The sequence below is a fragment of the Pan troglodytes genome, chromosome 3, assembly GCF_028858775.2.
Source record: "Pan troglodytes isolate AG18354 chromosome 3, NHGRI_mPanTro3-v2.0_pri, whole genome shotgun sequence".
Taxonomy (NCBI): Eukaryota; Metazoa; Chordata; class Mammalia; order Primates; family Hominidae; genus Pan; species Pan troglodytes.
This window is the reverse complement of record NC_072401.2, coordinates 167,672,150-167,687,167: the sequence shown is the minus strand read 5'-3', so window position 1 is coordinate 167,687,167 and position 15,018 is coordinate 167,672,150. Positions and strand designations below refer to the sequence as shown.

General features: G+C 33.3%; 1 protein-coding gene across 4 annotated transcripts in view; it reads right to left on the bottom strand.

Moving 5' to 3' along the window:
- TLL1 (tolloid like 1) overlaps positions 1 to 15,018 on the bottom strand; it is a 232,913-nt gene that overhangs the window by 62,885 nt on the left and 155,010 nt on the right. For 3 of the 4 annotated variants that reach the window (XM_001150703.6, XM_024356361.2, XM_016952480.3), the window contains 3 exons: positions 4,353 to 4,455; positions 1,627 to 1,743; positions 341 to 486 (listed from right to left, as the gene is read on the bottom strand). In XM_001150703.6, coding sequence (XP_001150703.1) covers positions 341 to 486; positions 1,627 to 1,743; positions 4,353 to 4,455 — 366 coding nt within the window. The other variant, XM_003310566.6, reaches the window with a different exon arrangement.

Here is a 15,018-nt window from a genome sequence, read left to right as displayed (position 1 = left end):
GTGTAGAAGAGAAATAAAAGTTCTATTACTTAATGGACCCTCTTGTGAAATAAGCCTGTGCATTTGTCAAAAGAAACTATTGTCAGTACTTCAAACATTCTAATTCAAATAGCACAGATAATGTAAACTCACTTTAATCTTCTTGAAAATGTCTGCAAACGAGGAAAGAAGAAAAAAAAACCCTTTTGCTCTTGATGTTGCATTTTATGAGCGATCCTTTGCTTCTTTGCTGATTAAAAGGCTGACTCTCTGTTTCTTTGCTGATTTAATGAGGATTCTCTTAAATGCCATTGTCGTTTATGGAGAATATTTGCCAGGAAGATAGCCTAAAAGACTTTACCTCAAAGGACTGAAAGGTCAGCCCGACGTGGTAGCTCTCAGACACTGTTATTTTCCACACACATTCTTTCATCGGGCGATAGTCATCAGGATAATTAGGAGACTGAATCTGTCCTTCATTTTTACGTATCTCACCTCCACAGATCGCTGAAGAAAGCCAAAAAATAAACAAATAACTAAGCCTGGACATGCTATTTCATTTTCATTTTCTTCTAGGGTAACATTGAAGTTCAGCTCCTGTAGCTCAGTACATAAAGACCAGGCTATAAAAATCAAAGTTGACTGGTTGTAATGTAGCAAATATTTATGTGGTAAAAAAAACCTAGTAAAGTAACTACAAATATTAGATAATGGTCAAGGAATAAATAATTTTTAATCCTATCTTAACAAAAAGGTATTTTTTAACCTTTAAAAACCTTTAGTGGCTTTGTGAATTTATTCTCTGTGAGTTTGTTCTGTGATTCTCTGAGCTGCTTCCTTTGGTCTTTCGACCACAGATAAAATAGCTCATCAGAAGAGGAGCCTCATCCTGAACAGAACTCACTGGGTCTCTGGCAGCGAGTTAGTGTCATGTGCGCAGCGTCCGTGACTCCCTCCAAATAATCCTCTTCACTACTAGGCAGTTAATCCTTAAAACAAAATGCTTCCGTTTACTTAAAAGTTTAAGGGAAGCAGAAATCTTCTGTCTTCAAAATTACTTAAACTGCTGTACTAGGAAGTGTCTCCTCCACCCACAACCTGGCAAGAAAGGAGCTGGTTTTAAAGCCAAGAAAGTACAATGCCAGTTTATTGTTTTAGAGAAGCATAAAACAAAGCATTTAATAAGTCCTTCCTCAAATGCTGACTCTCTTATTTAGATAAAGCATGCCTCAGAAATCGGCACAATTACTTTCTGTGCAATTTCCTCTAATAAAAAGTATTTCAGGAATACAGGGACCAAACAGACACAAAATCAGTATAAAGGAAAATGATAATTTCTTCATAATGTTTTAAAACTATCATGAAACAATTAAACTTTAAGAATTATTGAGCCATTTGCTTTTTTCTCCACACATCCTGAACACATTTAGATATTATTACATCACTGATACTAGACAACAGGTTGTTGTTGCAATTTAAATTTACTGAGTATTTTTATTAAAATTATCTGTATGAATATTATAATACAGATTCAGAAAAATTCATAATTTTACAATATGGTCACAATGTCATTGTAATGAAATTAAGAAATGAACATTTCTGTTGAGATATAAGATGAACTACTCTCTAAAATTCAATGTGACTTACCTTCATAGACAGCTGCAAAGCCTTTTCCTACCCAATTACTGCTGCTACGAAACTCAATCCACATTCTGCTGTCTGTAGAAGTAAGAACTTCAGGCAATTTGTCCCCACAGAATCTACCTAAAAGAAATAAAAGAATAAAGAGAAACTCCTAAATAGGACTCTATATTCTACGTTCTTTTTGTACTAGCCACAAATAATATGTAAACACCGATTTGGTTCACATTTCCATTGCAAGTGATTGCAGCCACAACTGTGCCTTAAATTTACTTACTAATGGTAGATAAACAAAACAATGTCTTCATATATATTTATAAAGTATTTGACCATCAGCCTCAGAGTAGCTGACTGATGTCAGTATTGTTACCATATGTAGAAGTAAGATGGTTACTCAAAAACAATATTTGAAAAAGGTCAAATGATGCATCAAGGTGGGGAATATTATTTAATGGGGAACAGAAAAAAAGGTGCAAGTCACCCTAAGAAAGTGGTTTCAAATTGTCAACCTGGCCAATAGCAGGGAAATGACTTGGTTAAGAATGTGCTCTCGGCCAGGCACAGTGGCTCACGCCTGTAATCCCAGCACTTTGGGAGGCCGAGGTGGGTGGATCACAAGGTCAAGAAATCGAGACCATCTTGGACAATATGGTGAAACCCCGTCTCTACTAAAAATACAAAAATTAGCTGGGCGTGGTGGCATGTGCCTATAGTCCCAGCTACTCGGGAGGCTGAGGCAGGAGAATCGTTTGAGCCCGAGAGGCAGAGGTTGCAGTGAGCCGAGATGGCACCACTGCACTCCAGCCTGGCGACAGAGCAAGACTCCATTTCAAAAAAAAAAAAAAAAAGAAAAAGAAAGAAAGAAAGAAAGAAAGAATGTGCTCTCAGCTCAAAGTGGAGTTCTTTATTCACCCAGGTTCAACAGTACTCCTGAGGAAAACTCCGAGGCTACTCTTGGTATCTTTTATCACTGCACACATTCCATCTCATCTATAAAGCTATAATCTGTAGATTATATCTGTAAAGGCAGAATAACAAATATTATCAGAAGACTTGAGCATAATTTCTAATTTCTTCTAATTCTGTATCCAGAAATATGAATTACAGCAAATGAATATAATACCTGTCATTCCTTCCTTCCTTCCTTCCTTCCTCATCTTTCCACAAATATTTATGCTTATGTCTGCCTCTATGCTCAAAGCTTTCACATGATCACAAAATGCTTAAATATAACAAAGCACATGCAATAATTCTACAAACATGTTATCCATTTTTGTGTCTCTGGAAATGGCATACATAGTTTTAGTGTATGAAAAACGTAGCTGACTTGCATAAAGCAAGTTCATACTAACAGCTAACAGGTGAAGACATATTGTCCTAAATTGCAAAGCAAATTAGAGGCAGGTAACACAGAGCAGTGTGTTTTAAACTGTAGTGTGCATCTGAATTTCTAGGAAATCTATTAAAATGCAAACCCTAATTCAGAGGATATAGAGTGAGAGCCAAGTTTCTACAATTCTAACAGTTTTCCAGATGATTTTGATGCTACCAATCTAAGTGCTGCACTTTTTGGAGCAAGGTCTTAGAAGAAATAGTAAGGAAAGCTTTTCACATAAAAACCATGATTACACTGCCTCACTCTGGTGGTCCATTATACATTGAGCCATGTAATGCTGATGGTGCTCTAAAAAGAAGTGTCGTTCAGAATTTTAGCTCTAGATTTGTTTCTCTAATATGAGTTTAATGAAATATTTTCTTTGGCTTGTGTATACATATGTAAAAAATTGCTTCATCTAGGCTAAGAAACTAAATACGGAAGACAATGTTTTCCTCAACCTGACTTACCACATTAGTTCAATTCTTTATTTTTAAATATTTCTACAGATCTCTTGGATTTACTATGGCTGCTGTCACTTTTAATACAATTGTGCCCATTCAGTAGGTGTTAGATGTTAAAAGAGCTGTACAGTTCATCAGTGCAACTGAGCAAAACTACTTCTAAAAGTAAAGAAAAAGTTACAATCTCAGAAAAAGATCAATATAGAGTAGATGCCTGCATGCTCCAAACAGCTCTCACCTTTAAGTAAAACAGAGGGCAACAGAAAACTGCCTATGCAAGTTAATAGTGTGGTCTGTGGTTAAACGTTGGCAGCAGACTTTCATGAGCACCAGATCTGAGCTACAGTTTATGACACAAACTACAAATGTCTCTTCTCAGCCACAGAAAACTCTCTGAGAAGCAAAATTGTGACATCTATAATATAATAAGAGTTAATATGCTTGGCATAGGAAGCCAGCTACCAAACATGTACCTAATAGTTTACATTACTGGCTTAGCAACAAAACAAAAACAAAACACACAAACACACAACATGAACACCCACAATTAGTTTTTTTAAAATCAAAAACTGATTTTTAAAGCAAAAATACAGAAACACTGTGAGGAGTACTCATGATAGGCACAATATATGAGAAAGTTATTCTCAATCATTATATTCAAATCCTAGTATCTACCTCATAACTTAAGCTAGCTCAAATTAATTCATCAGTCAATGTATTTATCCATTTGTCTTTGAGTATTTTTGGTATGGTTGAAAAAAGTATAACTAACATAAAAATAATGTTAGTCACACACATTTTTAACTCTAAGATGACTCTTGAGAGAATCGGTTGGTTTTTTTGGACGGGACAGAATAGAGACATAGCCACATAAGAGGGAGAAGATATCTTACCAAGGAGAGGTGATTTTCTCCAGTACCCGTCTCTTACTTCAATATAGTCATACCAGCACAAACTACTCTTGTATAGATCCATCGTTGTAAAATTTAAAACAATCTGCAAAATGGAGGTAAGCAACCCACAGAGTAAAAATGATTGTATCTACACATAGTGATTTGACTCCTAAAGGTAAGGAAACCTGGTCTACAGTAAAAATGCATGTGCAGCTAATTATTTTTCTATATTATAATTATCCTAATAGTTTTTTTCTGAACAAAACCTTGAAACCATGTTTTCCCATTTTCTTTAACTGTTTTACAATGTCAGGAGAAGTACAATATGAGTAGTTGAACAAACTAGATATTTTAGCAATTAACAAAATGTTTCTGTAAAGTTAATCTGGACAATTGTAAAGCAAACAGAAATTTTTATTCAAATAGTTTATTTTGAATTTTCCCAAGATAAACATGGCTTGAACCATGAAGAATTCTATTTTTTTATGAAAGTCTTTTTAAAAATAATTTATTTCAAAAATGACCAGTCAGGCATCTATAATTATGTTAAAAATAACCACCATGTGCCACTTTCCCAGAACATATAATATCATTGTGCATGTTGAAATGTTTTAAATACAGTCCTAGAATTAGAATTTATCCATCTAATGATAATCAAAGGCAGATGTCACTATGTTTCTCTAGATCCAAAGATGTATATACAAAGACCTTTCAAGTTACAGCATCTTGTACATGACCCTTATTCTGTGCTTTGTTTCAAAATGATGCTGTTGCGTAAAGATAACTCAAGAGACAATTCTAGGAAAGACAACTTTCTTACTGCTTTATAAATGGACTTTACTTTCCAAACAACTTTTTTCTTCTTACTTGATTACACCAAAAGTAAAGCCAAACTTACGCGAGAAATATGCTTATCTGATGCAATGGAATTCATTTGGATTTTTTTTTTCACATTCAAAAACTCATTCTAACTCTATTCTGCTTAAAACATCTGAGATGCTTAAGGCTCATAGTAAGCCAGTTCTCTACTCTAGAAATTGTGATGGACTTTGGCCAAAAGCAACAAATTTTGAGTATTCCAAATGCTCCTACTAGAAAACTATAGTTTGTAGCAATATTCAAAAATCCCTTTTGTGAAAATACAAAAGGCTGAATGTGAAAGAAGTCTCAAGGAATAACAAAGGAAGGAAGAAAAAAAGAAGAAAGAAAGTCAGAGAAGGAGAGAGGAAGGAAAGAAAGAAGGAAAATAAAAACATAATCAATACTGAATCCATATTCTAGAAAAGTATTACCAATTCTGTGCTGGAAAGTATATGCTTCTCCCCTTTCTTGAACACAATATTTAACATCAAGGTAAGCACTAATTATTGCAAATCAATGCTGAATGAACTTACTTCTTTCCCAAATGACACAGGATAACTATAAATATTTCTCATGGCATCTCATATCTAGGTACCACAGTGATCAGTGATGAAACTGTACACCAAAGTTGGTTTCAAATATCCATATAGACTAACATGTACTTTCCTAGTAACAAAGAAAGAAATCTGCCAAGGATAAGAAAATAGGGGTGTAATTTTTTAAAAATGTAGTACATTAAGTTGTGGAATAAGTTTTTTTTTTTTTAATTGGAGACAGAGTTTCACTCTTGTCACCCAGGCTGGAGTGCAGTGGAGCAGTATCAGCTCACTGCAACCTCTGCCTTCCGGGTTCAAGCGATTCTCATCCCTCAGCCTCCTGAGTATCTGGGATTACAGGTGCCCGCCACCACGTCCAGCTAATTTTTGTATTTTTAGTAGAGACAGAGTTTCACCATGTTGGCCAGGCTGGTTTTGAACTCCTGACCTCAGGTGATCCACCAGCCTCGGCCTCCCAAACTCTGGGATTGCAGGCATGAGCCACCGTGCCTGGCCATAAGTTGGTTTTAATAGAATTGTTCATTTATTTTTATCTTCCCTCTTTGCAGTTTATCTTTTTTCTGTTGTTCTTTTTCTTCACCTCATTGTAAGGTTCCACTTTTTAAATGTTTACAAAAATTTTCAAAATATCCAAAGGCAAAGCATTGATCATTTTTACCAATAATCCTCAACACTTGATTATCAAAATGCTTTAGTATCTAATTTATTTTTATGAATTTCCCACAATATTTTCTCCTACATCTCTAAATACCAACGCAACATTAGACTATATTCAGGATATAACTAGGAAATAATACCTGGTTTTTCCCTTTAACTTTGTGTTTACTTTAAGTCTGCTCCACATGAAGAATACTATCACTGCCTGATACTATGTTTCATTTTGCATTTATGTTTTCCCTATAGCAACCACCAAGGTTTCAACACTATATGATTATATAAGAACTCATTTATTAAAACAGAGACAGCAAAACTTGAATATAGACACAAACAGAGACTCCCCCAGGGCTCACGTTCTGGCTTCCCTCTTAGATTGAAAGGGTAGTTTTATAATGATATGCAAATAGCTTCTACTGCCTTCTTCATGAGGAAAAAAAATAAAGCTAAATTAGAAGTATGCGTATTATCAATTTCATCCAAAATTAAAAAGTGCGTTTGGATTGCAAAGAAATAGTTAATATTTGATCTCTTGAAACACACACACACACACACACACACACACACACAGTTGGATGGGGATAACTCTAAGCAGAACATTTTTCTAACTTGTTTTTAATCTTCTAGTTTAAACACCAAGCACCATGGAGGAACGTAACTGGCCTGACATTAACATAAAACACAGAGTCCTTTAAAAGCAGAAAATGTAATAAAGATAGGTTTTCTAAAATCAAATCATAGGGCTCTGATTATAGACATAAAATTCTGGCCTTTGACTAAGGTTGCTAGCAGGATTCGTACTTGAATAACAAATCAAACACACTTGGAAAATATCTGCTCGTTTTACATTATGTTATTTTATGTAAACATATTGCATCTTTCCCCAAAGAATGATCAAATGAAAAATACAAAACACAACTATATAAATATTTTATTTTTGACGTAAGTATAAGTAACAACTCAAAATTAATTATAGCTCCCTTGGAGTATGAGATTGAGGGAACAATTTTAAGATTTCCTGTGATCTGTTAGGAGTCTAAGTTGCAACGTTGAATAGATGTCACGCTGCCAATTGTGCTTATTAAAGACTTTGTTTTCCAATGCTGGAGAGTGAAGAATCCTGAAGAAAGGCAGATCAACAGTTCAAGGGACTGGATGTCTGTGAGTCTCCAGAGAAAGATATAATCAATGAACTTTTTTCAGCACAATTAAGATATTATTGGCTACCTAAACAAATTCCATGAGCACCACAAAAAAGGCCAATTAGCGTAATATTTGCACCATACCTTATAAGGCTGAAGATACAGAATGTACAAACCTTGCCAATTAGACTGAAAAAGCAGCAAGATAAACTAGATCGCTATGCTACAGCCAGAAGAAGCCTGCACAAGTCTAGTAAACTTTCTAGAGTGGTGATATTTTTTTTCCCTCAGAAATAAGGCTGAGAGAGAGTAAATCAGGTATCAGTAAACTATAACCCATGGATCAAATTCTGCCTGAAGCCTGTTTCTGTAAAAGTTCTATCGGGACCATTCCTTTACCACATGTTGTTTATGTCTGTTTCAATGCTACAATGTTAGAAATCAGTATTTGTGACAAATACTGTATAGCCTGCAAAAACCAATATATTTACTGTATGTTCTTTCCAGAAATGTCTGCCAGTCTCTGGAATAACTGATCATTAAGCTTTTGTTCAGCTCTGAAATTATATCATGTTATAGGAAAAAAAAATACAACTTTTTCTACATCTGGAAGCTATTCTTGATTGGGAGTCAGAAGACCTGGGTTCAAGTTCTAACTTCTCAGTTCGCTGGTTTACTTAAACATTCTGAGGTTGAATGAATCTTACTGCTGTAAACGGAAGGTCACCGTATCAGGCTTATCTCACCAGAATTAACTCGCAAGAGTTTAATTGAATGATGTGGAGAAAAATACTCAGGTAATCCCAAAGCACTATTAAGATTCTTATGTATTATTATTTTCATGGTATATATTCAGACATTCCTCACAATATAAACCCTGAAAAAATATATAAAATAAAGTATTACTCCATTTCCTTATTCCATCTATGCTCTGAAACATACAAACATCAGTTTGATGACAGGTGGAAACCAAGAGTTGAATTATTCTATTAAAATAATTTTTCTGCTTAAACCTATGTGATAACATCTGACTTTGAAATTTTGATGAATCATCACTCACTATTCATCAGAACATTTTTTATACCTCTTGCTATGGTTTGAATGTGTATGTCCCTCCAAAATTCGTATGTTGGAAATTAAATTTCAAAGTGATAGTATTAAGAAGTGACGACTGGAAGCTGATTAAGCCAGGAGGGCTCTGCCCTTAGAAATGAGATTAGTGCCCTTATAAAAGGGCTTGAGGAAACAAGTTCATCCTTTTATCCCTTTGTCCCTTCCAACCCTTCAGCCAAGTGAGAATGCAAGAAGAAGCAGAGAATGAGAACTAACCAGATACCTGAATCTACAGGCACCTTGACCTTGGGCTTCCCAGCTTCTACCTCTGAGAGTGAGAAATAAATTTCTATTGTCCATAAATTACTCAGTCTGAGGAGCTTTGTTATAGCGGCATTAATGGACTAAGACTTCTCTTTCCTGAATTCCCACCACACCCCTACATCTAGTTAATTGTCAAATTCCATAGATGATATTCTATAATATCCCTAAAAATACTCCTCCACTTCTTTTTCCTTTTTCATGTCAATGCTAGCTGTACTTCTTTTCTGAATATAATGTAATAGTTTCACAAGATGTGCTTTGGCTTTTAATTTTACTCTTCTCCATTTCGTCCTACACTTTATGGCCATAGTAATCTCAATAGAGTTTGCTTCCCATCAAGGTTTTGGAATCAATGACTCTAGTCATAACCCAATTTTGCTGCCTCATCTTCCATTATCTCAAGCACATAAACTTCATCCCACTCATCCCTAACTTCTTGCTATTGTGCTCTGACAAAGTATTCCAATCTCAGCTCTATTCCCATTCCTTTACTTAAAGTGAACTTAATTCTACGTGGACTCTACTTTCCCCTTCCTTGTTCCTTGAAATTCTTCATATCGCTCAAAATCTTTACTGAATGCTACCATCTCTTCAGTCATGCATGGATCTTCCAACAAGATCTGAGCTTTCCTAAAGTCCATGATAAATTGTATTTTCTTTTTTTCAGTTATTTTTCAAAGTTTAACCATTATATTACTAGGTTATAAGTTTAAAATAGCAATAATTTATTTCACACATCAAAAGATACATCTATTTTAATAGAATAAAAATGTATTTATGTAGTAATTAATAAATTTAAGCAATGTCTTTGGCAATATAAATACACTATTGTGAATTGACTCCATATGTGTAAATCATAGATGAGTGATTAAAAAGAAATATCTGCAAAAAATAGTCAATAGCTTCTAAATGGGTTATATAGGAAAATAGAAAATATTAAGTCTATTCAAGACATAAGCAATCTGCCCTTGTTCAAAGGTTAGTCAATTCTAAGGGATGCAAGAATCAATACCATGCGCTTCTATCAGCTCAACACAGCTACCCTCTTAGCTGCACATTTTGGATTGTTGCCAGCATGAACCATGCAACATCAAGGATAACCTTAGATTGAACAGAAATCCCTCTGTACTTTGAGAGGCTCGATCTAAGAAAGATATGCATGTGAACTGAACCCCTTATTTTTAAATTGTGGTATAATATGTGTGCACAATGTAAAAGTTACCATTTTAACCATACTTATGTGTACAGTTCTGTGCATTAAGTACATTCACATCATTGTCCAACAATGACTGTATGTTTTAAAGACAATATTTTTCTCTTGCCCAAAATAACATATGCTTATTGCTGATAATTTTTTAAAGGAACAAAGAAGACATAAAAACTATTTGCAAACTCAGCAGGTAGAAATAAGCATCATTTTCTTATATATTCTTCCATAAATTTGTCTCTAATGTACATAATTTAAATTACAGAACTTCTCATACCACTAACTTTTGATTTGCCTTAAATATTTCATAATATATTGTAAACATTTTCTCAAATCAGAGTTTTCTTTAGGTTTTCAAAATTTATTTTGTTTCCAATTTTCACTATTACAATAAACAGTTACCTTTGCACACACTCAGATAATTGTTCTAGGATAAATATCTGGGCAAAAGTGCAGGTACATTTTGTAAAGTGTAATACAAATTACCCAATGTGCTTCTAAAAGGTTATTTTAATTTCTACTTTCAGGAGTTGCATATCTTTATGATCACTTGATATTAACATTCAATTCTATCTTTACCAATATTACAGGTGAAATATGACAAATTATTGTTAGTTCAAATAGCATTTCTCTGATTAAGAATAAGATTAAAGAATTTCATATATTCATTGAATATCTACTTGCAATGATACTTCACTAAATTTTCTACTTTCTCAGGCATTTTCTGCTGTGGGGTGAAACTTTAGTTATCAGTTGATAACAGCTCTTTACATATGAATGACCCAATGGTCCCTCATCCTTATGTGCTATAATAGTCTCTGTTTTCATTTTTATTTGTGCTTTTTGTATTTTTATAAAAACAACTTTACGTGGATAATCTGAACAAGTTATTTTAAATTTTCTTATTTTCAACTCATGTATTCAACATAATCTTTTTCAGAAAGCAAATAAAGCATTGTTTTCTTTAGAAAACTATGCAATATGAAGTAGAACTTGTTTAATTTTTTCACATATCCTTTAAAATGATTTAAGTATTATTTACTGAGAAAATCCATTTTCCCAATTTATTTGAAAAATGATCCTTACAAGTACATGACAGAAGTCTTCTATGCCCTCAGGCATAATTCTGGTCTTTTTAGTTTGTCCGTTGATACAGAAGACTTTTTGACCTTGCCACAGAATTTGAATTACTGAGGCTTCATAATGTTTTTCTATCTTATAGTGCAACCCACTCCCCCATATTACCATTGTTTGTGAATTTGCCAACTATTTTATTTTTAAGATAAACTCTAGAAAAATTTGGTCTGTTACAAAACAAAGATCTATTGGAATTTAATTTGGAATTACTATACGTTAATTTGACAAGAACTGATAATTTATAATACTACACTTTTACATTTCGGTTCATGACATGTTATTCTGCTTATTTTAGTCCCACAGTAGAGTTTCTAGTTTTCTAAAATATGTTATATTTTAATATATTTGTTTTTATTTGAATATCTCTAGTCTTGCTTAACTTTTGGTTGATTATTTTGATTTTAGAGAAAAGAAAAAACACATTCTCTATAACTAAAGAAAAATTTAATAATTAGCTCTGGCAAATGTCAGATGCCACATGTGTGATGTTAGATAAGTTACTCAATCCTTTCTCAACTTCAATTTCTTTGTAATATGAAGATAATTCTAGTACTAACGTCAGTAGGGTGCTGAGAAGATTAGAGAAGCTTGGCACAGCACCTAGTATAGTGTAGGCACTCAAGAAATACTAGTTTTTTTTCTATTTATTGTATTTTTAAAAAATTCCTTCTACTCCTATTTATTCAATTGTTTATCATTATACGTTGAATTCTAATTCATTCAGTATTTGTGGAAATTTTGAGACAGGTTTTTGCTAAATTTTGACCTATCACTTTTCAAATTAACATATTTTATAACATTGAAATAAACTCATATTACTGGAATCAAAAAAACTTAAAGCCGGGCATGGTGGCTCATGCCTGTAAGCCCAGAACTTTGGGAGGCTGAGGCAGGTAGATCACTTGAGCTCAAAAGTTCAAGACCAGCCTGGGCAACATGGTGAAACCCTGTCCCTACTAAAAATACAAAAATTAGCCACGTGAGGTGGTGCATGCCTGTAATTCCAGCTACTCAAGAGGCTGAGGCACAAGAATTGCTTGAACTGAGAAGTGAAAGTTGCAGTGAGCCGAGATCATGCCATTACACTCCAGTCTGGGCAACAGAGCAAGGCTCCATGTCAAAAAAAAAAAAAAAAAAAAAAAGACCTTGCAATTGCCATAATTTATAAAGTTTATAAATGATACATCTTGATTTAACTTATTTATATAACAGTCGTGTGTTTATATTCATATAATAAGCCATACATAGTTCTATTTTTTTGGATTGTATGAGGTGTGCCTTTCAGAATTTTACTTGTTTAAAAAAATAAATAAACGGACTTCACATTGATTTATAATACGTTTAAGATACATTTTGTTACATGAGAGGTATCCAAGAATTTGGGAAAACTGCCTTCAGAAATCATCTTAAGCAGCTTCATTTTATAAGTAATTCTTTCTTTGTTCATCCATTTTATATGGGTATTAACTTATTACATTTTTAGTGCTTGGTAAATCACTTTTGATAACTTTAATGTGCAAAATTGTACATTAAAAATGTTTGAAATGAAGGTATTTTTGCAAGCTTTTATTTAAAACAAAGTTAAATGTGCAGCCAACTATATCCAGCGAAACTATAGTTTTATAAATTCATGTAAAAAATCCACATTTTCAAACAGAAAAAAACAAAAATGCTAATTTAAAAAATAATCTATAATGTAAGCTATAGGCAGGACCAAAATAAGCCATAATGGAAGTCAGAAACATGAGCAGGAATGCTGAATAAAAACATTTAGTAAATCTTTAACAAATGGTGTTGAAGAAACTGGATATCCACATGTACAAGAATGGTTTCTATTAACACAATATTGATTAAAAACCTCAATATAAGACTGTAAAACTATAGAACTCATAGAAGAAAACACAGGGTAAAAACTTCATGTCATTACATATGGCCATGATTTCTTGGCTATGACACCAAAAGCACAGGCAATAAAGCTAAAAGTAGACAAGTGGTATGACATCAAACTTTATAATTTGTGTTCATCAGAAGACACGATCAACAGAGTGAAAATACAACCTGTGAAAGAGGAGAAAATATGTGCAAATCATATCTCTAATCAGTGCTTAATAACCAGAATATATAAAAACTTCTACAGTTGAAAGACAAAATCAAATAATCTGATTTAAACATAGGCAAAAGACTTGAATAAATATTTCTACAAAGATGATATACAAATGGCCATTAAGCATACAAAAAGATGCCCAAGTTATCACTAGAAGATGTTCACTAGTCATCAGAAAAATTCAAATCAAAATCATAATGAGATATCACCTGACACCCAGTAGGATGGCTACTATCAAAACAACAGAAAATAACAAGAGTTGGTGAGGATGGACAGAAATTGGAACCCTTTTGCAGTCTTAGCGAGGACTGTGAAATAATGCAAATACTATGGAAAACAGTATAAAGGTTATTTAAAAAATTAAACATAGAACTACCATATGATCCAGCAACCTCACTTCTGGATAATCAAAATAATTGAAAACAAGGTCTCTGAGAGATATTTGCAATCCCAGGTTCATATCAGCACTATTCACAATAGCCAAGAGGTAGAAGCAACCTAAATGTCTACCAATGAATGAAAGGATAAAGAAAATGTGTATTCATACAATGGAATATTATTCAGGCATAAAAAATAAATCATGTCACATGGAAGAACCTTGAGGGCATTATGCTAAGTGAGATAGTCCAGTCACAAAGGGACAAATACTCTATGCTTCCAATCATATGAAGTTTCTCAAATTCATGGAAACAGAAAGTAGAATGATGATTGCCAGGCACAAAGGGATGGAAGGAAAAGGGATTTGTTGGGTTTAATGAGTATAGGGTTGCAGTTTTGCGAGATGAAAAAGTTCTGGCGATCTGTTTCACAACAAAGTGAATATACTTAACATACTGAACTGTACACCTAAAAATGGTTAAGATGGTAAATTTTATGCTATGTAGTTTTTACCACAATAATATTATAGTTTATTTTACCACAATAAATAATAAAAATCCATGGTAGCATTTGCACATGTAAAACTAATGTTAAGTGCAAAAGACAACAGTGTCTCATTTGCGTGATTAAAAAAAGGTATCAACAAATATGCAAAGCAATATCTTATAAAAAGGGAATAATCTTATATGTTTTAAGATCCTTTTTTGAATTGGGATAAGATCCTTTTTTGAATGGGAAGAGGCTAAAGATACAAATTAAATATAATTTGATTAAGAAAGAAAGCTGGTAGAGAGTACCAAATGATAGAGTATACATTTAAAACTTTCAAACCAGTAGAGAGAAAAATACGAAATGATAAAAAACATAATTCAATGCATAAGAAGGCAAAGGGGAAGAACAAAAAAAGAGATGTATTAAAATGCAAATAAGAAATAAAAACACACCAATAGTCACAATAAATAGAACTGCAATGAGCACTCTAATTAAAGACAAAACCTGCCATCATGGGTTAAACAAAAAATAAACTGGACTGTATACTGTCTAAAACACACCAATAGTCACAATAAATAGAATTAAAATAAGCACTATAATTAAAGACAAAACCTGCCATCCACTGATTAAATAAAAATAAACTGAATTGGATACCTGAAACAAAAGGTTGGAAATTATTGAATGTCTAGATGTCTACAACAGGACAAATATATACCTGGCAAATATATTAATCAAAATATAAGTGTAGCTTTACTAA